The 26,979-nt window shown below is 49.3% G+C and overlaps 1 protein-coding gene across 1 annotated transcript; it reads left to right on the top strand.

Annotated features, from left to right (window-relative positions):
- The first annotated feature begins 835 nt into the window (after positions 1-835).
- On the top strand, positions 836-26,618 carry Fbp1 (fructose-bisphosphatase 1). The gene is made up of 7 exons (XM_047526999.1): positions 836-1,119; positions 13,183-13,345; positions 15,128-15,220; positions 19,461-19,601; positions 23,273-23,410; positions 24,565-24,684; positions 26,228-26,618. The coding sequence occupies exons 1-7, from the start codon at positions 950-952 to the stop codon at positions 26,417-26,419; spliced, it is 1,017 nt and encodes a 338-aa protein (XP_047382955.1). The 5' UTR covers positions 836-949; the 3' UTR covers positions 26,420-26,618.
- The last annotated feature ends 361 nt before the right edge of the window (positions 26,619-26,979 follow it).

Raw genomic sequence — 26,979 nt, 5'->3', positions numbered from 1 at the left:
TGTTTTTTTTTTTTTTTTTTTTCAGATTTTATTTCCAGAGTGGAGGATGGGGGCTGGCACACAGTGGGTGCTCAATAAATGTCGTTCCATAAATCAGCACGTGAAATAGCAATGTTGTGGCCACAGATGGGTCAGGATGAGGACCATGGAGCCTTCAGGCCCCAGGAGACTTTTCCTTGGGAGGCAACTATTTCCTCTGCAAAACACACCTGTTGGAAACCAAGGCCTCCCCAGTGCCCGAGACTCAGGATCAAGACCCCGGTCGCCAGACAGACAGGTGGGGGGTAGGGGAATCCACTTCTCTCCAGGTAGGTCAGAAGAGTCAGGTGACAGGGTGGGCAGAAGACCACAAGCAGGGGACAGGCAATGACCACAGCGAGGGAACCCCAGTACTGAAAGCAGGCCAGCGTGGGCAGGAGCGTGGGTTCTGCTGACTGTTCAGACTTGAGCAAGTTGCTTGACCTCTCTGGACTAGTTTTCTCTCGGAGGGGCGGGGTTGAATCTTGCCTTCTTCCCTGGCGGGCTTGTTGGGGGACTGCAGGAGATAGTGCACGTCGCCTAGAGTAATGCCCCACGAAACAGGTGGCATCTTCAGCGGCTTGGAGGCGTGGCGGGGGACAGTGGAGAAGTCGAGGTGGGGGCGCGGTGTGGTGCGTGGGGATGGCGAGCGGGGTAGGCCGGGAGACTGTACGGAGGTGCGGGACTTCGGCGACGTTCCCGCGGGCGGAGGCGCGCGCGGAGGTGTTCCCGGGGCGGGGCGGGGCGGGGCGGGCGCCGATAGGCTCCCCAGGGACCCGCGGGCGGACCCTGTCTGGGCTGCTAACGCAGCCAGCTCTGCGGACGCTTCCCAGTCGATCGGTGCATCGCTGCGTCCTCCCGCTGCGTGCCACCGCCCTCACTGCCGGGCGCGCACCTGTCACCTGCACCTGCCGCCCAGCGAGAAGCAAGCATGGCCGACCGGGCGCCCTTCGACACGGACATCAGCACCCTGACCCGCTTCGTCATGGAGGAGGGCAGGAAGGCTCGCGGCACGGGCGAGCTGACCCAGCTGCTCAACTCGCTCTGCACCGCCGTCAAAGCCATCTCCTCCGCGGTGCGCAAGGCGGGCATCGCGCAGCTGTGAGTTGGGCTTCAGGCCTGGGGCCACGTCCTGTCTGTCTGTCCGCCTGGGGATCTGTCTGGCCCTCCTGCGGTTCCGCCAGTCTGACGCCCGAGCATCTCTCTCCCTCTCCAGTTGCACACAGCCCTCCCGTTTCTGTTGACCTTCGAGGTGCCCACCTGGGGCCTCTTTCCCAGGTGCACACCTGGCTGCATCCTGCATCTCCTCCTCTGGCGGGAGCAGCCTGCCTCAGCGCTCCTCTCGACCTCCCTGCGAAACTGGAGGGACTCAGGAGAGCACTAGCTCAGGCCTTCCTTCCCTTCTCTTCCTGCGCTCCTTGGCTCCTTTGGAATTGGGGTTCCAGTCCAGTGTCTCCTAGACCCAAGCAAGTCCTGGCAGGAGCAAGAGCACCCCCAGGCAGGCTGGGAGGAAGCTGTCTGTCCAGGTCCTAAGAGCAGCAGTGTCCGAGTGCACTGTGCTCCACGGGCCGACCCCTGCCTAGGGAATTGCCACCCTGTCCCATAAACAGAGAAAATTCACCCCGTGAGCTTCAAAATCTCCACCCATTTGTAATAATGATGTGTAAGGCCCTTTCTGGGTTAGTGAATAGTTTCAAAACGTGTGCAAGTGGAACCGTTTTGAATGTGTTAGGAAGTGCCTTTCAGGCTTCAGAGTGCATGGGAGTCATTGGGGATCTTGTTAAGAGGTGGCCCCTCCTTCAGTAGGTCTGGGGTGGGTCCTGGGATTCTGCACTTCCAAGCAGTCCTCCCGTGTTGAGGGGTGCTGGTCACATCGGAGTAGTGAGGAGTCAGGGGTCGTGGGGACTCAAGGGGTGCCTTATTGCAACTGTTTTTGTATGCCACGCAACAGTCTTTGATTTGTTCTGGTGTGCGCAGCATTTAAAATCTAATTTATTCTCACTTCACCTGAAGGATACCTGGGTTTTCAGATTGTCCATATGCTTTTGTAACATTTCCCACACCTCTGAACGCTCCAAAATGACACCTGATGCTCAGCTCGATGCTTGTAGCTGATCCTGCTACTTTGAATTGAATTCCTAGATCTGTTAAAGCTCCCAGCAGAGTAACCTGGCTTCCTTTTCCTGGAAAGTTCTGGTCCCACAGAATGGGTTTCTTGACTCTTAAGAAAGAAGCATATGCTCACCTTTATTTTCAGATGTCAAGCAGGAGAGAAACAGGGACAGGTATGTTAAGGAAGGTGATATGACTCTTATTATTTTACTCTTAGTCCCTCTTAATAATATGTCTCTAAGGATTCTTTGCTTTAGCAAACACACTCAGGTAACATCTTACTTCAGACTTAATTTACTGGGAGTATAGTTGTCCTCCTGGCTTTAATTTTCTTTGAGGACCAGGGAGCTTTGTAAGAAATAGCAGTTGCCATTTCTTTATCTTCCTTTAAAAACTTGTCAGTACCTCTTACAACTCTAGAGAGACTCAGGAGCACAAGATTGGCTTGTTTTGAGGTGTCCCTCCTTTTAAGCAACCTTGGATAGCAGGACCTGGGAAAAGGGGTGCTAATTATGGCTACATAAGATGTTTATTTTTGGACTAGGTAGTTGTGAACACCAGTTTTTAAAAATCATTGCTGTTGTTATAAACTACTTAGTAAGTTGCACTAATTTATGTAAAAAAATCAAACCATTTAAAAGAACACATAGGAAAAAGTGAAACCCACCCCATATCCACTTCCTGGGGAATCTACTACTGATGGTTTCCCTCCCATTTCCCAGATACTTCTTTATACTCACATAAATTTATGCAGGAGCTTGTATTTACATAATTCTATATGCAAATAGCACACATAACAGGATCACATCAACATACCTGTCCAGTGTGCTTTAACATTCGACACATACAGTGAATGTCCTTCATTGGTAGGGCACGCGGATCTACCTTCTTTTTACCTGTTGCGTGGTGATCCACTGCACAGCTGTATCAGGAGCTATGGAACTGTCCCCATCTGGGGCACTTAGGTTTTCACTACCCTTCACTCTCACAGTGTCAGCACAGGTGTCAGTGCCTGTTTGTGTGGGTCGTTGATGGGAAGGACTGGAAGCTGGACATTTAATGACATTTGTGGGAAAATAAGTTTGACAGTGCTCAGGATGACAAGTCGTCGGACCGGTAGCTATAAGATAAGATCTCCAACCAGACCTCCAAATTACATTCATTGGAGGCTTTGACATGTTGGGTGGAAGGCCAGCATGCCCTTGAAGAGCTTATTAGTGCTGAAGAGTTGCCCTAGAAGGTCATGTGAGGTGGTGGTGGGGGGACGGGGATGCACGCACCGGGACAGTTCATGGACTCACTCCGGATAACCCATCAGGGAACCATCAGGAGTGTAAGCTTGGAGCCCGATGGTCACAGGCTCTTCCTCTGCGTCAACCTAAGTTTGCCAGTGAAGTCACTTTCATTGTTCCCAGTTTTGAACTGAAGGAGACTCAGAAGCTACCTGGTCCAGTTCCCTTTGGTACAGATGAGGACCCCAAGGCCAGGGAGATGAGTTGGCTTGGCTTGTGGCCTGGGGCTCCAGAACCCCAGTGTGGGGCTCTTTTTCTCATACCACACATCTCTTCCTTCCTGTATTTATTTATTTTAGGAAACCATTAAAGATTGACTGGGGTATAGCTCAGTGTTGGAGCCCTTGCCTAGCATGCACAATCCCCAGCACCACCAAATAAAAGGCAGAAGAAAAGTTAAAAAGTTAAAGCTCACCCAATTCTAAATCTCATTCATGAATCCCACTTTTGATGTGAATTAAGAATGACATCCCAAGGAGCCACTGTCCTTTGGCAAGCATGCCCTTGGAGCCCTATCTAAACCCTTGGGCTCCTCTCCACCCGCTCTCAGGAGAGAGGGCATGCAGATCTCAGCAAGAGGTGGCCAGCCTTCTGCTCTTCATGAGACGCCCGTAAGAAGAGCTGGTGAATTCATGGCTCAAGTGACAAAGTCACTGTTGCCCCACTTCCTTGTTTTCACTCCCTGGGGGAAGGTGGTCCTCCACTGCCTTAAGTTTTATGACTTGGTGACATGATGTTGTTGGTTTCCCTTTGAACACGTTTCCCAATCACCATCTGAGGAGCTCATGGGTTCCATTCCATTTAGCAAGCTGCTAATGGACAAAGCTCTAGAAGAGACGAGAGATGGAACAACACAGAGCCTACCCTTAGGAGAACAAGCCAAGCCAAGAATTTGTTGTAGAACACAAGAAGACTTCTGAGAGATGCCGTCACAGAGAGGCCAGGATCAGGATTCAGGCAATAGGGACCGGGGAGCATCAAGGTGGGTGTTAGTGAGGGGCGGTAGGGGCAGCCACAGGCCTAATGGCTGTGGAGCAGTTCCGATGGGCGGTCAGGTGAGGAATGGTCCAGAGTAGGGAAAGTGTTTCTGGAAAAGTTGCTCATTCAGTTTGAGCAAGGCCTGGCGTATACCTGCTGGGGCATTTGTGGTGTGAAATTAGGGGCTCAATGGAGGAGCATCCAATGGCAAAGGTGACCTCTTTACATGTTTGGGTGATTATGGAAAGGCAGAGGGTAGAGATTTTTAAGTTGGGTGGTGGCATTATTAAAGATTAATCTGGGGATGATAGGGTAAGGATGGAGCTGGAAGGTGAGATGTTTGGAAAACCGGTGGGAAAGGGAGTTAAGGCAAGAGGCCACCAGACTGTAGCATTGGAGGGGGAGGGGAGAACCTGGATGAAGGTGAGGTCTGAGCACGGATTAGATGAGAAGGGCAGTGAGAGGGGGTCTCGAGGAGCTGGTCCTGGCCATTGAGAGCAGAGTCCCAGCATCAAAAAACAGCAATACAGACAACAAGACCCAACTATATGAAAACAGAAGCTCCTCCAAGGAGGAGCTGGCTTTAGAGGCTGGGGAAAGGTGAAAAGATGGTTTTGATATTTGGAAATGTCCAACTTGAGGTACTGGAGAGCTGTGCCATTGGAGATATCCAGCCCACAGCCAGACATGCCAATCTGGCAAGAAATGCCCACTAAAGATTTGGCCACTGGATTTTGGCACCATTGCTCTGAGGCAGAGAAGAGAAAGAAACCAGGACTAGAGTTAGCACAATAGGAACATGACTTAAGGGCACATTTTTCAAATTCCTGGTCTGCCACTTGATTTCTCTGAGAATACAGGCCTGGGTGTAGCATCCCTGAGCCTCGGTTTTCCCACGGACAGTTGTGTTTTCCAACTCGGGGGGCTGTGTGAGCATGAACTGATCTTATAATCAGATACCAAGGTCATAACTGCTTTCCTGAGACTATTATTTTTCGGGGGTAAACTGTTCTCTGTATTTTGTTTTTCATTTCTTAGCAGTGGCCCTATGCATATCAGCAGGGATACGGACTAGAATATCACATGGTGAAACAAATTGGCAATAGGAAACCTTCTCCTGTCATGTCTTTGTTGGGTCCACAAAAGTTACACATGCATATGGGGTCTTCTTGAGTTGATAGAAGAAATTGCTAAAGAAATTCCATTTTAATTTTGGAATTACAGGTCAGCTTATACATGTTTAAGCTTACCTTCAAGTTTGCAGAGTTTATGACATTAAACTAGTGGAGACGTTATCAGATTTATTTTCCACTTCTTGGCTGACCTTCTCTGTATGACCAGACAGTGAACTAAGACTTCATTTTTATGAAAGTATAGTCAGCCCTGTGTCATCCTATTTGTCCATTTTCAGCCTGCGTGAACACAAGTGGAGGTTGTTTTGATGACCTTGAAAGCTGCTTTGTTGGCGCCTCTTTAATGTATTTCTGAACTAACCCTTGGATGTTCCCAACTGGGTGAGTGGTTGGTCATTTACCAAGGAAGCAATCAATAATAAGCCAGTGTTACGTTGGACTTTAGTGATAAGGATTAAATAATAATCTGCCTCCCCTTTTCCTGAATGAGCTGAAGATGAGCTTGGTTCTTTTGCTCATTGTCTAAGCTGCTGCTGCTTATGCTTGTCCTGTTGACATCAGGAAGAAAAGGTCCTGAGTCAGTGTGTCAATCAAGGAAGTCCTGGAGAGCTTGTCCCGGGGTGAGGCAGGCCCTGGCTCCAGTTCACATGTTTAGTACTGTCTTCAGGGATGCCATGAAAGGCAGCTTTCCTTGGTTATCAGAAACCAACACGTGAAGCATCACAGATTTCATGGCCAAGAAATAGCTCATCCTGTTGTAGAAACTATAGGCAACAATCAATGCTAATATTTAATCCAAAAGTCCAAAGATTTCAAAATACTGGGCAAATTAGTCTATGCTTCAAGGAATTCCCTATTCTATGAATTTTAGTGATTTATAGTGGTTTTTTTTTCAAGTATTTTTGGTGAGGTTTACAGAAAAAGTAGATGAGATATTAAGGACTGCTTCTCAAATTGAATTTTGGTTCCCAAATTCCAGGAAGAGATTTTTGTGTGTGTGTGTGTGTCTAAGAGTTTGAAAGAGAAAGGTCATGGCACGGAAGTCTGACTTCTGACAGGGGACTTCCCCTCTTAACTAGTTGGGCTGCAGTGCCAACTAATTTGAATAAAATGGAAGTGTCACAAACATCTCAAATGAAATAATATCTCCAGTGAAAGCTTGTCAAATATAAACTGTGTACACTTGTTTTTTTTTTTTTTAAATCAATTACCTGTGACAACAGCTCTGTGCTGACTGTTGTCTCAGAAGTTGCCTGGAAACTGGTTCAGGGGATGTTCAGGGGGTGTTCCTTTTCACTCCCTCACCCAACACTTCCTCAGCAGAGGCCTGGGTGGGTCTCTAAAGACCCACTTTAGAGATGGGTGCTTCTCTGCACCAGGTGCATCCCAGGCATTACCCATCATGTTTACAGACCTGGCTAGAAGCCGTCAGTCGGGTAGTTTAGACACTTGGTGGAGGTCCCGTAATCAGGAAGAGGGAAAGGCAGAATTTGAACACAGGTCTTTTGGGTGCTGCGATCTTGCCAGGATCCCACCTTGCTCCTCAGCGTGGATGTGTTGATGCTGAGGGATGCGTTGATGCGTGGCAATGGAACAGCAGTATTTCCTTCACACTTGCCTAAGCTTTGACTCCTCCTCTCTAAAAGCATGAAGCAGATGCACCATATTCCCATGTTACAGGTGAAGCACCAAAGGTCAGAGGCGCAAAGTGATTTGAACCCCCACCTTCTAGAGTCCCAGCCTATATGTGGCCTTGACTACCACGCCCTGCAGCCTCCTGGTGCACTGACTGGGGGGAAGGGCCGCTTCCATTGTCTTGACGCTTGGCAAGCGCACTTCTATCAGGAGGTGTGTTCATCTGCAGTGGATCTTGGATGGTAGGTTGTGAAGGGAGGTTTTTACGATGCCATTGCATTGAGTGAAATTCATAGCCTTCGATGTCCTTGGATCCTATATTATTCTCTAAATTACTTTCATTAATTCCAAAAGTGTTTATCGAGCACTTAACATGTGTGGGCATCGTTCCAGGTTCTAAGGACACACAGTGAGCAAAACAGTCTCTTCTCCAGGCTCAAGAACTGGAAGGCCTTTCTTCTCCCGGAGGTCCCTTCGAACGTGCCATTCACGTGGGAGAGTTTCGGTCCTCTCAGAGATCACCCTCGGCATTTACCTCGTGCCCTGGGCTTCAGTTTTAGGCCTCACCAGAAAACAAACCAAGCAAGTGACAGAAGTAATCCCAGGCTGCCGGTAGTCTGCACTGCACGTCCCAGCAGAGGACCCTGAGGGGAGAATCGTCTGCAGAGTGGTCCAGTGGCCTTTTCCTCTTGGCGTTCTTGCCTGATGCAGGTTGGCCACATTCTCTACCATCACGTTTGGAGGGCGCTTCCAGGACAGGCAGCCACTTGTGCCCTTGCTCCCGGGGGCGCCCATAAAGAGGGGGTCCTCCCCAGGCCATGAGAACCATGCACCGTGGTAGACATGCCTTCCTGCTGTGGCCTCTCTTGGTCCTCTCTGACTGGGGTGGGAGGAGAGGCCCTCTCCCCTAACATGCTTGGGGGTCATGTGCTCGCACTGGTGCTGGTGTCCCATTCCTGGGAATGTCACCAGGCTCCTGGCATCGGGGAGATGCTGCTGGAGCTGGATGTCCCCGGTATTGGTCTGGGATCCTCAAGTTGTTGTCCATCTTCACCTCTCTGGTGACCACCCATATACAGGCACAGGTTTCCCTTTTCAAGGCCAAGACCTGAGAGGCAGATTACTCCCTCCCTGCCGCTTCCAGAAGTTTCCCCAATCCAACGGTTGCACCCATTAACTTACCACATGCACATCAGGAGCAAGAATAGGTCCCTCGTTAATCAGCTCTTCTTTTTCTATTTTCAAAAACCCTTTAATTACCCAAAAGATTGTGTGTAACTATGTATTCATTTTATAAACTTCAATCAAAACCTGACATAGAGAGTTTTCAAAATATATCAATCACTACATGATCAATGTTGTCCATTCCTCTCTTCTCCACTAACTGACTAGGATACATGGAAAGCAAGTATCCTGGGACTTCTGGAACATACGGTTTAAATGTCTGCCCCAGATGCTTCAAGTTTTTGAAGCTCTGAGACACATGTGTCTGAACAACTGAACTTTGCCTGATTTGTGCCCTGATTCAGGGCCCTGGGTTCCCAGCTGGCAGGCAGCCTGGTTCTTTGTGCTGTGGTGTGTAGGACATTTAATTCCGTTGCCTGCATTAGTGGCCAGTGGCCCTCAGGCCTTGGCTGCTACCCCTTTCTCTTGCTTTCTTCTCACTACATCTTGGGGGAAGCCACAAGTCTTTTTCCTCCTTCTTTCCCTCAAGTGCTGACATTTCTGCTTTGAGGTCCAAGGAAGAGAAGCTCACGATGTGGTCTTTCCCTGCTGCAATAACTCCCATCTAGGACAAGCTTCTGTGGCAGATGCCACTGTCCTGCGTGGTCAACTGCTACAGACCCCTCTTCTGGGTGGGGGCTGGAGAGGTCGCTAATCCCAGAGGGGCATGATGTGCTGAGGTCAATCTCTTCCTTCACCCTCACAGCTTCTTTCTCTTTCTCCATTGATTGTGAAGGCACGGTTGGCCCCAGGAAAGCTTGTTTGGTCAGGGCTCCCCATATCCCTGCAGCCTGGAAGAGAACCAGGTGGTGCGTGGAGGGCTTTGTCTCATCCGGGGTACATGACTGGCATGGAAGTTCCTTCCAAACCAAGACAGGGCTCAGGGCCCACAGTGGGCTCCCCTGGAGTCTGCCAAGAACTTCCATTTGGAGGACATGGCTGCTGTGTCCACTAAGCCCTGGCTCCGTGGGTCAGGCAGAGCCCTGGAGGTTCTCACGAGGTGTGAGCCTTGGCCCGAATCTGCTATTGATTCTGTAGGCCCGTTATCTGGCTCTCTCCAAGTGGTCATCAGAATGTAGAGAGGAGGCCCTTGCAAATCTACCCTTCAGGACCCTCAAGGAATGACGACCGATCAACCTGCAGAATCTGATTATTTCCAAGGGGGTTTCTGAAAACTCATGAAGAAAATAAATTCCACATGCCCTTCAGTTCGTTAGTTCCTGGAGGATATTTCTAAGGGCTTTCCCCCTCTGTTAAAGTCACAAAAGCCTCACCTGCTTCAGCTTTCCATTCATGAGGACAAGTGTGACCTTGGAGACTTTGTGCAACCCCTTTGAGGGTCCCACTGAGATGCTGGGGTGAGCATTTGCCCAGCCACAGTTGCCCTCGTGGCTGTGGCTCCCTGGCCAGAGAGCGGAGCTCAGCAAGGGAAGCAAGAAGTTCGGCTCACTGCAGCACCTCGCGTGCTGAGATGCGAGTCAAAGAATGTCCAAAAATTGTGACACAACCCAGATCTCATTCCTACCAACACGGCAGCATTATTGGCTGGCAGTCTGGCGACTCATTCTCCTGAGCCCTGCTCCTGCCTTCACGTCGCTTTCCTGTGCCCTCTTAGAGGGTTTCTTAATGTCAGGGCTCTCTGGGCAGGCCCTTCAGTCACACGTCCTAGGAAAGTCACGCAGCCAATGAAGTGACTTCTGAGCTTGAGTCGGGGCTCAGAATAACCTATCTCCAGAAGGTCTCTCCTACGAGAACAGGGGCGAGACACTTACTGGGGGCAGAGAGTTCTGAAGAAACTGGAGGAACTGGCCTGTCACATTGGCCACATTAACACTACCACCCAGGGCTGTCGTGGAAACCCTAAGAAGGACCCGAAGAAGCAGCTGGCTGTCTACCATGCTGGCTGCACCAAGAGTCATTTCCATGCATATGCGGTGAGGGTTCCTTGGGTCGCTGGTGCCTGTGGCGTTTTGCGGCTCACATGACTCCTAACATGGACAGGCTGTGCCACCCTCCGGGACCTCGGCTTCCGTGTGTGTTGGTTCCTCTGTGGCCTCTCTCGGAGGGTGGGAGCGCTCTCAGAATTCTTGGAGCAGCAGTGAGCAAACCCAGCTCGTGACCTTGGTTTGGTGAGTCACCTTCCTACATGAGCATGACATTCTGTAACTGGGGGCGACATGCAGGGCCACAGCCCTTGCTTCTCCTCTCATTTCGATTTGGCTGAATATTGAGGCTGCAAGCTGAGGAAACGAGGTGCATCAGAAACTCTCATTTTTATTTAACCCCACAAAACAAATGGTGGTAACCGGGACTGGAACACCATTGCTGGGTGACTTGTCTCTTCTGGGCGGGCAGGGCTGACCCAGGAGCATTGCAAGCCAGAGCTGGCCATGTGCGAGAAGAACCTTATAAATGCGCTTTCTCTCGCTCTCCCCCCACCCCCCATCTCCTCTTCCTGAATTTAGATGCTCCCTGAATCCAGGAGTCAGAGGAAAAAGACCTCAAGTTTTAAATAGTTACTTATATAAATGTGCATGTCATACCTACCCACTTCCATTTGGAAACATGTGAAAAACACATTGAGGTTTTCTTTGGACGAATTACTTACATGCAGTCATTACTGTGTGGCGTCTTTAGAGATTTTCATATCTTCTCGTTCTTATGAAAAATATTCAAAACACCATTCTGCTCGAAAGACTCCGGCACAGTGAGACCTTACTTGGCCGTCCAAATTAACTGCTCGCCCTGCCACCTGTCACCTTGCCTTACTTTATGATGGCGTACGCTTGTCCCTCTCCGACACGGTCTCGTTCATTCCAAGGCATTCTTGTTGGTTTCACCTCACTGGAATAGAAGCCCCACCAAGCCAGGGATGGCCTCTCTTTTGGTCAGCACAACAGGGCCTCTGTAGATACTTGTGGAATAAACACACCCTCAGTCAGGCCTCTAGGAAACTTCTAAGGAGAGGGATTACGGGATCGGAGCAGGTAGAACCTGGGACAGAGTGTGAAATAGGTCTTTCCTTCCCAAGTGCTGGAGGTGGGATGTGGTGAGTGCGTCCCCCAGGGGTTCATGTGCTGGGGGGCTGGTCCAGGGTGGTGCTGTTGAGAGGGGTGGGGACCTCTAAGAGGCGGGGCCTAGGGACAAGAGGCAAGCCAGCACCTCCCTCACCCTGGCTTCCCATCTCACCTGTGCTCTCCTCCTCCCTTGCTCTGTGTCAGGGAGCAGCCAAGGGGAGCACTCCCCGGATCTGGAGCTACGCTCTTGAGACTTCCAGCCTCCCGACTGTGATCTAGACAGACTTCTTTATAAATTCCTGAGCTTCGTGTAGCTCCGTACAGTAATGCAGAACAGACCTGTCTTGAGTGCCAAGGACCCTCTGGCCTGGCCCCGTGGAGCTGTCCCTTCCTTCATCCATTAAGCCCTTCCTTACATTATCTCATGTGATCCTCTGACAGCCCCTCGGGCAGATATCGCTCCCCTCTTTGGGCACATGCGGAAACAGAGGGAGGCTCAGAGAGGGCGAGGAGCCTGCAGAGCTCAGGGCTGGACCAGCTCTCCGCCTTCAGACCCACGTTCTTGTCCCTTGGCACCATTTGCCCTTCTGAACCAGTGGTGACTTTATGGTGGAAATCCTGGCTGGGCAGGAGTGGGAGTTGTCAGTGGTGGGGCAGCGAGGGAGATGTATTTGGGCTGGTGGCACCTGCCTACCCCTCTGGTCAACCCAGACTTGGGCTGCCCTCCCCCACCATCGTTGGCTTCACAATTACGTTCAGAAAGAAATAATGGAAAGAAGACCAAAGGTCAGAGACAGGCTACAGCAGCGAATCAGATGGATCACTTGGCCTGTTGTTCCTGATGTGAGTGACAGGTGAAGAGAGGAGGCCAGGAGGGGGTCCCCAGGGATGGGACGCTGCTTCCAGCTGGAAGGAAAAGGATGCTGAAAATGGTGGACACTGACAAGGGGGCTCGAAGAGACCCCTGGAGACAGTCAGGCCGGGCTGGGCATTTGGGTTTGGGTTTGTATGGTTTTTAGGGTGGGCTCCCTCATGCCTAGTACTCCCTCTCAGGCCACAGGGCCACCAAGGGCACCCAGGCTGGAAGCCAGAGGTAGGGACCCCCCTCTCCTCTGCCTGTGTGATCTGGAGGGACCCTCATCTGCCTTAGAGTCTGTTTGGTGCTCTATGAAATGAGGTGGTGAAATCAGTCGATGTCCATTTTCTTCAAGGATCTTTTTGTTGTGACACCAAGGAACTGACATTTCAGGTCAGGTTAGCTGACATCTCAGGTCACTCCAAGTCAGACTTCCTGCTGGCTCCATCTCTCCACTGATTCATTTAACCTGTGCATGTGGGGATAAAGATTGGATCTTGGACAAAACAAAAATATAAAAATCTCCAGCTTTCACTATTAGAATACACAGAGTAATAAATCGATATACACTCCGTATTATTAAAATTAGCATTTCATGGGGAGTATGGTCAGGAAAAAATGTTTTAAAAAGCTCCTTATGGGCAACATGATGAGGAAAAAAAGAGAAGATTGAGGAATGTAGATCTGACCACAAGGTGTGCGGGGTGGGTGACGGGGAGCTGGCTTTGAGAGAGTGATGGTCCTTTATCCCCAGGAGTCCATCTGGGGCACCCACCTGGCTGGTTTGGTTCTTCTGCACCACGTGTCTTCTTTCCTTTCTTCAAAATCCTACTAAACGCTCACTTTCAGTGCGTCTGTGGATACATCTGTGCATTCTGGTGGCTGTGGTTTATTTTTCCTGGTTTTCTTTCCTCTAGCTACGGCATTGCTGGCTCTACCAACGTGACAGGCGACCAAGTTAAGAAGCTGGATGTCCTCTCCAATGACCTGGTTATGAACATGCTAAAGTCTTCCTTTTCCACCTGTGTTCTCGTGTCTGAAGAAGACAAACACGCCATAATAGTAGAACAGGAGAAAAGGGTGGGTCTGGAAGCCCCTGCCCAGGGTTTGAATGGAGCCACTTTTCTTTTTAGCTGCATAAATGACTTCGCTTGTTTATTCAGACTGGCCTCCTTTCTGTCATCTTTCCACCAATTCCACCTACTGGCATCTCTGGAGTCTGCCCTCCCTCCCCCACGGCCACCCTGGCCCTGGGTCCCGCTGTGTCTGCCTCTCCCTGGGACTCGTCCTTGCTCCTCACTCCTTGAGGGCATGTTCACGCTCTTCAAACCTGGCTTCTGTTCACTGCCTCTTCCGCTGAATCTCCATCCGACAAATTCCCAGCCTTCTCTGCTGACCTTGCTGCCAATGCTGCCTGCTCTGAATTCTGTCACTGATCTGTGCACTGGAATCCACGGGATGCCCAGTGGCAGGACGGCTCCCCTAGGACAGGGGACAAATCATCTTCTTCGCTGTATCCCAGCGTCTACCACGATGCCCGCACGATGCCCGCCACCCCGTAGGGGGTCCGAACCAGGTGACTGTCAGAGAAGATTGTGGAGTGAAGGAGTAAACCAGCCCTTATCAAACAACAGTGATTCTGATGAAGACTGCTGAGACCCCAAGTGCGGTTGCATGGGCTCGTTACCTGGTCCTGGTCACCATGACTGGGGACGTGGAGAAGGATTAGAAAAGGAAATCAGAAGATAAAGAGGCTGCTGTCCTTCTAATGAGGGTAGAGGACACGGCATATTAACTGGCTTTACATCTTTCCTAGAACAGCACTGCATGTCCGATTCACAGTTCACGGTTTTCTCCGCTGGACTTTCATGGCCTTTGGCAGTTTGGGGACACATGGGTTGAATTCATTTTTGAACATTCTCTACCAGACCAAGCTATTCTGACTGTCATGGTAGACCATTTCCATTTTCCAGTTTCTCCTGCTAGCACAGGGTGATTTGTTAAGAACAAGAGGCCAGGAAATGATCTTAATCGAGTGCAGAACATTTAAAAGGAGGGTAATTTGAAGAAGGCAAATTCCCAGTGATGTGCTGGTAAGCTGGCTCTCAAAAAACAAACAAACAAACAAAAAACAAAAACAAACTCTGATTTGTAGTATTTACCAAAGTCAATGGTGTAAATACACTAACCATAGACTGACTTTAAGCTACATCATGACATCTTTGAAAGCAGAATCAGGTGGGCACCATTGGCTTTTGAGAGCCCATATCAGCCAGCCTCAGCATACCACAGAAAATTCCATTCTAGGAATGAATCTTTGGTGGCCCCACTACAGCAGAGGATCGTCTCCTCTGGGAGTTACAGTAGGGGTATTGTTGGGAACTTCAACCTCCTGTTGCATCTTGAGACCTGCATGGAAAGTTTCTTATAAGTCCGAATGTTGGGGGAGTCTTTGTTTCACCTGAGAACTTGTTTCTTCCCTTACAAATGAGGAGAAGTAATTACTCATCTCGCTTCTCTTTTTCTGTGGCTGCCTGGACTCTCAAAAACCAAAATTGTAATTAAATTCTATCAGTGGTGTAGGACATTATGACTTCTTTATCTGTGTTCTACCGCCTCCATGTGTACTTCCTATTCTAAATGGCATTTTCTCTGATTAATCATCTTTTGCAATCTCTTTCTGTCTCCTCTCGTATCTTCCCTCACAGTATAAATGAATGACTCACATTTCTTAAGCTGTGCTCTAGAGTCCCATTTTGACCACTTGGTGTAAACTCCCTGTCTTGTTGCCATGTTTAAAAATTGTATTTCTTTGTATTATTAATATTATTTTAAAATTGTGCTTCTTTTTTCTTTGCTCAGGGTAAATACGTGGTCTGTTTTGATCCCCTGGATGGCTCTTCCAATATTGACTGCCTTGTGTCCATTGGAACCATTTTTGGCATCTACAGAAAGGTAAAATGTGATCTATCAAGTACCTGGTTTTGGATCAAAAGAAAAGTTAAGGTGGAGAATCCCATCCTGTTTCACCAGGGGCAGCATCTAAAATGTACAGGACGAAACTCTGAGGCCTGAATTGATTTGCATGTCACCTTCTGACTTTTCAACATTAATTGCCTAATAAAATCCATGAAGCTGTTAGGAGAAAATATAGTAGTAAAATGTGAGGGGAAACAAAAAGATAGTTCACTCTTTTAGCTCTATCTTACTTTCTTTTATGTTGGAAAATTAGATTTTTTAAAAAAGTTTAGTGATGATACTATGGAATTGAGAGAGTAAGAAGTAACTGAGATTATTTATATAAACATTGTCCTTTAAGTCCTACAAATCAGGGGTCTTCAAACTATGACCCTCCCATGCAGTCTGCTGCTGAAACTGGGTGGCCTATGAGCAAAGAATAACCATTTTACATTTTTACATGGTTGATGGGAAATCCAAAGAATGTCTTTTATTGGTCCCTGAAATTCACGTGATACTCACTTTTCACCGCTCATGAGGTTTCGCTGACACAGGATCAGGCATGTTTATGTACATAGCGCCTTTGGCTGATTTTTGGCCACACTGTCAGGGGCTTGACAGCCTACAAGAGCCTGAGATATTTACTCTGTCTGTCTGTCTGTAGATCCTACTGTTGGTCCTAGAAAGCACACTGGTGCAGGACAGGGCGGGTCCCTCTGCTGAGGCCTGGAACTTCGTGATTTGGGCAGTCACTCCATCCCCAAGAGCCTCTTTCCTTCGTTGTCTTAAGAGTGTGTGTGTGTGTGTGTGTGTGTGTGTGTGTGTGAGAGAGAGAGAGAGAGAGAAAAGTGCAAAGGAGAACGAGTGTCCCTACAGCCACCCTAAGCTGTGCCATCTGCAGCGTGCTCTTGGCTTTGGCTCTCCTTGATTTTGTTTCAGGATTCTGCAGCGCTGGAACAGGACTCAGGGCCACTGCACGCTAGGCCAGCGCTCCACGCTGAGCTGAGCCCCCAGCCCAGCCTCACCTACTTAGAAATAACCGCTCACAGGTGACAGCGCCCCATCCTGTCCCTTCATCTTCATGGAGGAAGTGGCTCATCCCACTGAGCCGTATCCTGGTGCTAAAGGCTGGAGCTTAGTTGTGAGACCCAGAGTCCCCTCTGCTTCTGAAAGTGACTTCCTCTCTACCGCTGTTGCTGGGACTCAGCTCCTTGGTGAGCATGGTCAGTGGAGAGCTGGGATCAGACCTTGTCCACCTGATGCCGGGAAATAGGCTCAAAAGGGACCTGGACGGGTGTGTGGCCCAGTGTTCCAGCTGTTCTTGCCACAGCTCACCCTACTTCTGGCTGGAGACACACGCACAGGGCAGATTCCCTCGAGGCGCTGGGTCACACCATGGCTAGAACGTCCAAATGCTGAGTTGACAGCTGTCTTGTTCTGCTCGATTGGCTTTTCAGAGCATCCCACAGATTCTTTTATGTGTTTGGGAACAGCTTCCCTAACCCCCCTTTTTTTCTTCTTTGAGTTAAATACCTCTCATCTTTCCATCTGAGATGATTTTTGGCCTCCCTGTAGCCTGTACCCTCTCCTGGACACACAAATTGGCAACATATTTGAAATTATTCAGTCCCCACAACTAAAAGCAGAGCTTCCAAGGGAGGGTTAGTGGCCTCTATGAGGAAAGACCTTTGGAGACATGACAGTCCTCTCCCTCCCCTTTCTGCCCTCTCCTTCGCCACCCCAAGCCTTCAGACTTCATGGCCCCATCCCCTGTACTCTTTTTTATTTACTTTTGGTACCAGGGATTGAACCCTAAGGCGCTTAACCACTGAGCCACACCCCCAGTCCTTTTTTGTGTTTTAATTAGAGACAGAGTCTTGCTGACTTGCTTTGGGCCTTGCTAAATTGCTGAGGCTGGTTTTGAACTGAAGATCCTCCTGCCTCAGCCTCCCGAGCTGCTGGGATTCCCCTGTACTCTTCATGGGGGATATGGAATAAAACAGAAGCCAATACCTACAGCAGATGGTAACCTCGGGTAGAAACCTTCTAATTTTGCCAAGTGCTTTATGCCCATTACCTGCCTTCCCCAGGCATCTGCAAAAGGATGGATTAGACAGCCTGGGAAGAAAGACATGCATTGCTTGGGGTTTGGAGGAGGAAATTCATGCACCGGAATGGTGGTGGGCTGGAAAAGAACTCCTCCCAATCTCTGATTCCATGTGTTTCTTTTACTTCTTTTGAGACTGTGGTGTCATAGAGAAGGGGTGTCTTCCTCCAGTGGGAGAGCGTTCGGTGACAGTGTTTCAGGGAGTAGTGGTTTACATTTGCATCTTTGCTACAGGTAGGCATGGATGGTTCTGGGCCGGGTGACTCTGGAGGACTCGAATCCTGAATAGAAGGGGAGGATGGCTAGAGGCCCAGGTCTTCCCACCGTGTCCCGGATTCAAGGGAAGCAGCTAATTGTTAACATGACCTCTGACAGGTGGTCCATATTGACCAAACCATTAATTTCCCCCTTTCAAGGGGGTACATTGGCAACATTTGCCATTTAGGGAAAACAACTCAAATTTTTGATCCTGGTTGAGTCCATACTGTACTATCTGGTGAATACAAACCAAACTAAATCAAGTAACTGGACCACTTAACCAACCAACCACCCAGCCGAAAACCACGAGGAGGAGAGATGGCGGGCGGAGCGGAGAGGATGGCTTTCATTTTTCCTTGTACATGAGTAGTTGGTACAAAGTCACCTATGGCGCCTGATAAAATGCGGATTCCGGACCATCCTGGACAGGTGGGTGAGTGTGGGCTAGAGCCACAGAGTACTTGTTTTTCATAAGTATCTCAGGAGATTCTGATACAAATGGTCTATGGGCCACATTTTAAAAAACTCGAGGAAGAAATGACCTGGATTGTTTCTGCTGGGAAGCTAGCTCTTCAGCTCCTTGTCAGAGACACTCTCAGCTTCTGAAATCCCTGGCTGCTCAGGAAGTAAAGGAAATTGGAGGAAATTGGAAGAAACTGGCCATTTTAAATTTCTGTTTAAATTCAGGCAGAGAGCGTCAAACTTTGGGGTTTGAGAGCTGAAGAAGCCAATCAAGTGTTAATAAAGAACATAATTATCAATAGGAAATCACTGATTAAGAGCCACTTTTTAAGCTATTCCCCTCCTTTTTATTAGACAAACTGGGTCACATGACTCAGTGGGCTATGTTTTGAAAAAAATATAGTGTATGTCACATTCTAAGTGTAGGTATTGTTGGTTGAATTTGTATGTGTGTGTGTGTGTGTGTGTACATAAGCATGTGGGTTGCACTGGTTCCTGATGTGTTTCTTTTCTCTTAAACTGACCACGATTACTTATGGGGTCCCACGTGATGCTTGCTCCATGCACACATGGTGTGATGTTCAAATTGGGGCAAGCCTATCTTTTTCCTCATTTCTCATTTCTTTGGGTGAGAACATTCACAATCTTTTCTTCTGGCTTTTCTGGAATACCCGGTCCATTATCATGATCGGCAGTCACCCTTCCATTCGGGAGAACAGGGGAGCTTGCCTCTCCTGTCTAAGTGGTCACTGCCTAACCTGCCTGGTCCTCCTTGACCGTCCTTGCCAGCCTCTGCTAACCACCATGTACTCTCAACCTCTATGAGATCAACTTTAAAATGTGTTTCTTACTGAGGGTCATGGTCAAAAGCTGGAGAGCACCTGCCCTTCCCTGCAGTGACTCTGGGGAGATAGTGCAAATTCTGGGCATTTCTTGGACATGAGACAATGTGACCCCACTGAACATGTGCTGTGATTGGCAAGAGCTTGTGAAATTGATTTCCTCCCCAGACTCACTGCCCTGCAGCCTGGTGTTAATTTGTTTAAATAAAGATAGAGTAGGCAGGTGCAAGACATTGATGCCCATAATCAGATTAAATTAGAGGGAGCTGGCAAGAAGCATGCTGTTTTTTGGGAAGTGATAATGGAGAGATGAAGGATTATCAAATTAGGAGAGTGGGAGGAGGACCCTGATTGGAAAGAAGCATCCAGATGCAGGAAATTCAGGGTCTGGTGGGAAGGCTGCCGTGGTAATGTAATAAGGATGTGACTGATGTGGAGGAAAATCCCCCCGGGAAGGTACCTGCTTCGTTAGGAGAACACCTGGACAGTGCATCCTGCTAATGGTTGACGTGGAGGAAAGAAGCACAGAACAAAACAAACATATGGTTTGTTTTCTTTCTTGCTCTAGCAATCCACTGGCGAGCCTTCGGAGAAGGATGCTCTGCAGCCAGGCCGGAACCTGGTGGCGGCTGGCTACGCCCTCTACGGCAGTGCCACCATGTTGGTCCTGGCCACCGAGAGCGGGGTCAACTGCTTCATGCTGGACCCGGTGAGATGGCGTGAGAGGCTGGGTGCGTGAGAGGCTGTGAGTCAGTGTCCGCCATGTGTGTACGCAGAGGTGGGCCACGAGGGGCGGGGGTGGGGTGGGAAGCGGAAGGGAGATGGACACAGAGGGTTGGGGAGGTGAGAGACCATGTCTGTCCAGAGCACAAGAGGGGTCTTTGCTCCAGGGTGAATTCTTTCAAATGGCCATTCCTCCAATGACTCAAATGCCCACAGTGCCCAGGCAGGTCAGATGAATCAGTGAAATGTGCTGGGGAAGGCGGACCAGGGGCACTGGTAGGGACTGGGGTGAATGGTGAGGTCCAGCCATCGTTACTCCTTCGGAATAGAGGCCCCCTGTCTTGCCAAATTGTACAAAGTTTCAAGAAACATTGGATTAAAAAAATTGTAATGTTTCTAGATGTGTAAACACTCCAACAGCCAACTCAATCACTGTGTGGACAGGTGGGGCCTGAGAGGGTCTGCTGGCCACCCACCATGGCCATGGCTAGCGTTTCCACCTCATTCACCAAGACGGGAATTCATGAGGGGAAAGGGGAGCCCAGAGGAAACTGTGGAGTACCCCTTCTTCAAAATAGCTGTCGGGAAGGATCACAAGTTCAGGGCCAGCCTGGGCAACTTAGTGAGACCCTGTCTCAAAATAAAAAACAAAAATGGCTGGGAATATAGCGTAGCTCAGGGGTAAAGTGTTTGTCTAGCAGGTGTGAGGCCTTGGGTTTGATCCCCGTCCTGTAAAAAGAAAAAAATAAGCAGCCCCCAAATTAAGTTGGTTTTATATGGAGGTGCACAAAGTTCTCAGTTCGCCCTTACAGTTTTGATAAGACTCTGATGAACTCAAAGGAAATGAAAATAAAGAGAATGAAGATTATTCCTTAGCGTACCATATAGAGAAGAGTCACATTGCAGAGAGACCCAGGCTGCCTCTCTGAAAAATGTTCATTAACAGTTTATTAAAGAAATATTTTGTTTTAGTTGTAGGTGGACACAATACCTTTATTTTATTTATATGCGGTGCTGAGGATCGAACCCAGGGCCTTACACATGCTAGGTGAGCGCGCTACCACTGAGCCACAGCCTCAGCCCGTCAATAATGGTTTTAATTTATGGATAGTTTCTTCTACATGTCCATGAACTTGCCCATTTTTTTATTTATTCAAGTAGATGATACTTCTAACAGAACTGGTAAAATTAGGGAAAGAAATCTCTTTAAGTACTTGGTGTAACTAAGCCCACCTCTGAAACGACTCAAAAGACTACTCGCCTTGACACAGTCATGATGCACTTGGTCCAGGGCGCTGGGGACATAATTGGATTTATAAATTCCTTTTAATTTTAAAGAAGTGTCTTCATATGACATTAAGGACATGCTCTGTATGTGTTTAGAGCTGACGCTAAGCAGCAGTCTTGCTTAGTTGCTTAGGGCCTCACTAAGTTGCAAAGACTGGCTTTGAACTGACGCTCTAAACACAAGGCACGGGCTGCACACTGGGATCCTCCATAAAGGGCAGGTTGCCGACGGGCGGCGGGGTGGTGTGTGGGGGCAGGCGTGTTAACCAGGGCAGGGCCACCTTTGACCCACGCACTCCCAACGGAGCTGGACTTTCACCTCCTCAGAAGCACGGAACTTAATAAGTCAACAAGGGCAGGGTAACAGCCCCCGTTAACAAACGAGGCGACCTGGTGGAAACTGTGGGGGAACCAGAGCAGAGTTCAGTCTGAGCCGGGACCCCGCTTCTGGAGTCAGTGAGGTGTGCTCACACCTGGCCTGGCAGGCACCGCTTCCCCACGCGACCTTCTGGTGCTCTCGCTGTTACCTGTGGGTTGTGGACATGGAGGGAGATCAAACCTCTTCTTGTCTCCAGTGTGCAGACTGGGTCTCCAGGAGCAGGCGTCTGTGTATTTGATGGTCTTTTCCCGCTTCAGGCCTAAAGGTTTGCCAGAACAAGGCGGTTGCCAGGGTTGTGCACTGCTGGCTGCCCCACTGCTGCCTGAGCATCTGTGCGGGGCAAGCCTCCCAGCAGGGAGATGCTGAGGGCTTCCTCCTCTTGGTGTAGATACGCTGCCAGGAGGGGCAGACGGTGTCTGCTAAAATCACTGCCGTGGCTATCCCAGCATTCCTAGCAGGCTTTGACTTTCGAGGAGCTTTTATGTCTCTGGTCTCTCTACCTGGGAGTCTCCCCTCCTAGCACCCTGTTCCTCAGCCCTGTCTAGGACGGGGGACTGGGAGCCGGCACCTATTGCCTTCATGATTCCTTTTCCAGATGATTTTTTAAAAAAATATTTATTTACTTATTTTGTCTTATTGATTATAAAAGAATGTTCTTATCTATTTATGGTCAAAAATTTTGGAAGTAGAAAAATAAAAAAGCAAAAAAGTAAAAAGGAAGAATCCTTTGCAGGGATACCTTCGGTGACCGCCGGATCGTTCTCCCTCCCTGCCTTCTAGCTTGAACACCCGCCTCACCTTCAGGAACGATCTTTGTCTTCTTAATGGTCACCTCAGTAGAGCCCCAGAGCCCAGTCATCTTCTGCCACACAGGCATCCATAACAAAAGAGCAGCAGGAGTTATGGGCACTGTCCCTCCTAGTTCAAGTCTCCTTTGAAGGACCAAAGCCCCAGAGGCCTCTGCTCAGCGCTGGGCTGTGTGGGAGGAGGTGTCTGTAATCGAGTTTGCACATCAGTGAGCAAAGGTGCCTGAAGTGACATACGCAGGGACTCCAAACTTGGGGCTCCGCTTTGTTCTACAGAAACACACAAATGGGCCAAGATAGAATGAAATGCAGCTCGGAGACTGTGGTTCTGCAGTTGCGTGTCTTCCCTGCAACGCCTGTGCCCTCTGAGACGACACCAGTGTGTGGACAGCCATACAAGAGAATTGCTCTGGACTCACGATTCTTACTCTCTCTGAAACCTGCTGCTGTTTTGTACATTTCCGCTTGCTCTTTATCTGTATGGCTTCTTCATTTACTGAAATCATTTGCAAAGAGTCAGAAGTCCCTTTATCACCCTGTTGACTTTTGCAGTAACCTCTTGCCCTCTCTCTCTCATTTTATTTTAGTTTATTTTTTGGTACCAGGGATTGAACACGGGGACACTTAACCACTGAGCCACATCCCCAGTCCTTTTTATATTTTATTTTGAGACAGTCTTGCAAGACAGTCTTGCTTAGTTGCTCAGGGCCTCACTAAGTTGCAAAGACTGGTTTTGAACTCAAGATCCTCCTGCCTCAGCCTCCTGAGCGCTGGGATTACAAGTGTCCACCACCGCACGTGGATTTTATTTTATTTTTTGCAGTACTGGGGACTGAATCCACAGTGCTCTACTGATGAAGTACATCCTTAGCCCTTTTAATTTTACCTTTAATTTCAAGACAGGGTCTGACTCCTCTGCCCAGGCTGGCCTTGAGCTTGCAACCTTCCTGCCTCAGCCTCCCCTGTTGCTGGGACTGCATCTCCTTCCCACTTATTCTCACCGCTCTCTCTTATCTCACCTGCCCACGGTTCTTGGGGCATTTGGCAGGAATCACTGGATCCCTGGGGTGAGGTATGACCATAGGCCACGGGCCTCCCCGTTCAGCCCCTCCTGGCCATTGCACACCTTGACCTGCCGGGGGAGGCTGATCAAAGCCTCTCTGTCTTTCCTTTCTTGTTTCAAAGGCCATTGGAGAGTTCATTTTGGTGGACAGGAATGTGAAGATCAAAAAGAAAGGTAACATCTACAGCCTCAATGAAGGCTACGCCAAGGACTTCGACCCTGCCGTCACTGAGTATGTCCAGAGGAAAAAGTTCCCCCCTGTAAGTGAGGGGCAGGGTGGGACTGGCACGGGGCTGGGGCCTTCGGCACCAGGGGCAACTCTAGGGGGAGGGTTGTCCCCTGAGAGGGAAAGGACCTCTGGGATTGAGAAGGGCCCTGGACCTCATTTGGGAGCCTTGAGTCATGTGGAAAGCTACTGATTCATGATTTAGCCTCCTTTCTGCAAAAGGAGGCAGGGACGGATCTCAGTCTGGGCGGAGCTGGGATTCGGCTTTCACCGGGGTGCTGGGAACTGCGGTTCTTGCCCTGAGATGTCAAGCTTAGAGTGTTATTTCAGCCTTTGTCACTTGCTCTTTGAAGAAGATCAGGAGAATAACGATGTCAATCAGATGAATGAGTTCAGGACATAAGCACTCCTGCCTCTGGGGTCCACGGTCCCAAGGGTGCAGAATGTGCTGCTCGCACACAGACACCTGCCAGGTGGTGGGTCCCTCCAGCCCATGTCTGAGGTGGGTCTCTACCTGTTGTCCCAAGACAGAGCGTGTGCTTCCTGGCATCTCTCTAAAGAGCTAACAGTTGGTGACGAGGAAGAAAAGAGGGGCTGGCCATGCCATGGGCTGTATGTGGGCACAGCTCATCTTGTGGTACTCTTGCTTGGAAGTCACTGGTGATGGCCATTTTCTCAGGATGAGGCCCAAATGTTGTAGACGCCAAGCTGTGTAATACGCTGACACCCAGGGTCTCCAGAGCAGCCCCAGGCTCTCTCCCCTTTCACTCTGTCACTCCATCCCCTCTGGTGCCCAGCCCGCTCGCACACCCCACCAGGTGGGCCCTGCGTGGACAATTTTTGTCGAGAGCCGTGCAGATTCTTCTGCCATGAAACCTATGGCGCCGCTCTGCCCAGCTCCTTAGGCTGCCCAAATCCCCCCGACCTTCACGGGGCTGCCAAATGGCCCAGTTTTTGAGACACCTGCTCCAGCCTCTTGGTCAGAAGCAACTGCACTCACTTGGGGTGGGAGGCTTCTTCCTGTAATTTGACCTATTGGGAGTTGGATGGGAGGCCGCTTCCATGATTCCATTTTCTGCTCCTTGGACACGGGCTTTCATCGCGTTTCTTAGCGCAGCTCTGCGGCTGCTCCATGAACAACTGGGATCTAGTGTGCAGCCTTTATCCCTGCTCTTCTTCTCTTTGTAGGACAACTCAGCGCCCTATGGTGCCCGCTACGTGGGCTCCATGGTGGCTGATGTTCACCGCACGCTGGTCTATGGAGGGATCTTTCTGTACCCTGCCAACAAGAAAAGCCCCAATGGAAAGGTGAGAAAATTCCCTGAACAGTGACCAAGAAGCAGTGGATTTCATTTTTAGCTGGGGGGATTCGACTTCACGTGAAAGAAAGATTAAGACAGATTTATGTTCTCCGGTTGCGGCTGAAGATATCCGTGGCATGTTCTTTACTAGATTCAAGGTAAAGCCAGACGACATCAACTACACATAAAAACCTCTTGAGAGCCCTGCTAGTGCTACAGCAAAGAGGATTGATGGCGTTTCAGTCAGGAGGGGACTAGAAGGGCTTGGAACTTCCAGGGGGTACGTGGTTTGGCTTGGACAAAATGAGTTTCATTCATAAAGTGAAGCAAAACGGTCCAGTCTCATTACCAAGGCAGCAAATCAAATATATGTCACAAGTAGAGGTCTTTGATCATTTTTAAGGCATAAAGTAGAAATAACCAGTGAGCCTGACATTTGCTGCCTTAAAAATGATACCTTTTAAAGAAGGATTGACTCTCTGGAGAACCTAGAGCTTTTCCCAGGGCTGCACGGTGCTATGGAGACATGGGGTGGGCCAGGTCTTCTTATGCTGACCGAGGACCACCCCATTCTCTACACAAAGTGACAATGGGTTTCCTTCCCCAGTATTATGTCCTCTTTATTTTTCCAGTGGACACATTGCTTTTTTTTTGAATATGCAAGAATGAATAGCAACCATAATCTCCTTAGGACAGTGAGCAATTGATATGTCTGCATCCCTGTGTGTGGCACATGGTGGCCAGTGACACAAAGGCATTCTTCTTTACCTAAAACCCCAGGCTTCACTGCCACAGGTATACTCCAGCCGGTATGATTAACCTGCTTTCTTTCTAGCACTTTGTCTAATGCCTAAAAAATTGCTCCTTAACACAAATCTAGAAGCTCCTCCCCTTTTTCCATTTTCCAAGCTTGGAGCTGACACCTATGTGGGAATGAAGTCAGGAAACATCTGCATAGAGCTGTCTGCTCAGGAGGCAGACTGCAAGAAAATGCATATGAGAGAAAAGTTTATATTTAAAAGTAAATGCCAAGATGTGTAACACACTAAACCCCAGCCCCGGAGCCATGGGAGAATTGTAAAAGAGGCACAGAATCTCGAACAATGTCACACTGTCTGGAGGCCCCGTCTGCTCTCCAGATGTCTGCAGCCAGACACTACTGTGGATTTTTAGACATGCTTTTAGAATCGGCACAGCTCCATCCAAAACATGCACAGAATCCGTTGTTAAGTCCAGTTTCTGTGCTGTAAAGAGGAGGGGCCACCGGTGGTGCCAAAATGTCATTTTGTCCTAAATCCAGGGGGTCGGCCTCATGTTGGCATCAGGGCCTCTCTTGCTGGCTGGGTGAATGACTCTATTTAACCAAACGGGTAACCATTTTGTCCCGAATGCAGCCTGGGGTGGGGAGGGGACTTTTGCAACCTGGAAGAAAAGAGGTGGGTTACCTTGGGAACTGCGACCAACTCTACCCTGCTGGGCTATGGAACAAGTCCCCTCTCTTCTCAATACCTTCTGGTGTGAGGACGCCAGTGTCCGGTCTTGTTTTCCAGCTGAGACTGCTCTATGAATGCAACCCCATGGCTTTTGTCATGGAGAAGGCAGGGGGACTGGCCACCACCGGGAAGGAAGCGGTGTTAGACATCGTTCCCACCGACATCCACCAGAGGGCGCCGGTCATCTTGGGGTCCCCAGACGACGTGGCTGAGTTCCTGGAGATATACAAGAAGCACTCTGCCAAGTGAGGAGTCGCCTTGCCTCACGGCAAGGAATCGCCTCTCACCTCACGCACTGACCACTGTGCATTTCCAGAGGGCAGACAGAAGGCACGGTGGGCACCTTCACCCACTGAATGCGTCTCAATAATGCCACCTGTGGGCGAGATGTATTCTGAGTGGAAGGAGGAGAAATAAACTTGTTCTTCCTGTAAAAAAAAAATTTCATCGCTTTGTGTCAAATGATGATGATCGTGCGTGCACAGAACCTTAGGTCACTCCGTGAATCTTCACGCTGATGTATGCATAAACACTGTGAGTGACTGAGTGACCCATTTTACAGGGGATGATGGAGAACTAAGAGTTGAAATCCGCCCAAGGTCTCCAGTGAGTGGAGACTGATCCGTCACTCAGTCAAGGAGTGACAGAACTGGGATATGAACCCAGACTCAGGGTTCAAGGGTATTGTTTCTCCTACGTGTTGTCCCATAAAGCCAGAACCGACCTGAACAAGAAGAGGAAGTCTTATTCAGTAGCTATGTTTGGGGGTAGCTGTGTGAGGCTTGGTGTCCCCCCCCCCCCCCCCCCGT

The sequence above is a fragment of the Sciurus carolinensis genome, chromosome 15 (genome assembly GCF_902686445.1).
Source record: "Sciurus carolinensis chromosome 15, mSciCar1.2, whole genome shotgun sequence".
NCBI lineage: Eukaryota > Metazoa > Chordata > Mammalia > Rodentia > Sciuridae > Sciurus > Sciurus carolinensis.
The sequence above is the reverse complement of the archived record's forward strand: the minus strand, read 5'-3'. Positions and strand labels throughout refer to the sequence as shown.

Coding starts and splice junctions, on each gene's coding strand:
- Fbp1 (XM_047526999.1), top strand. CDS start 950: ATGGCCGACCGGGCGCCCTTCGACACGGACATCAGCACCCTGACCCGC. Junction 13,346..15,127: donor TAGTAGAACAGGAGAAAAGG/GTGGGTCTGGAA, acceptor TTCTTTGCTCAG/GGTAAATACGTGGTCTGTTT. Junction 15,221..19,460: donor TTTTTGGCATCTACAGAAAG/GTAAAATGTGAT, acceptor TTCTTGCTCTAG/CAATCCACTGGCGAGCCTTC.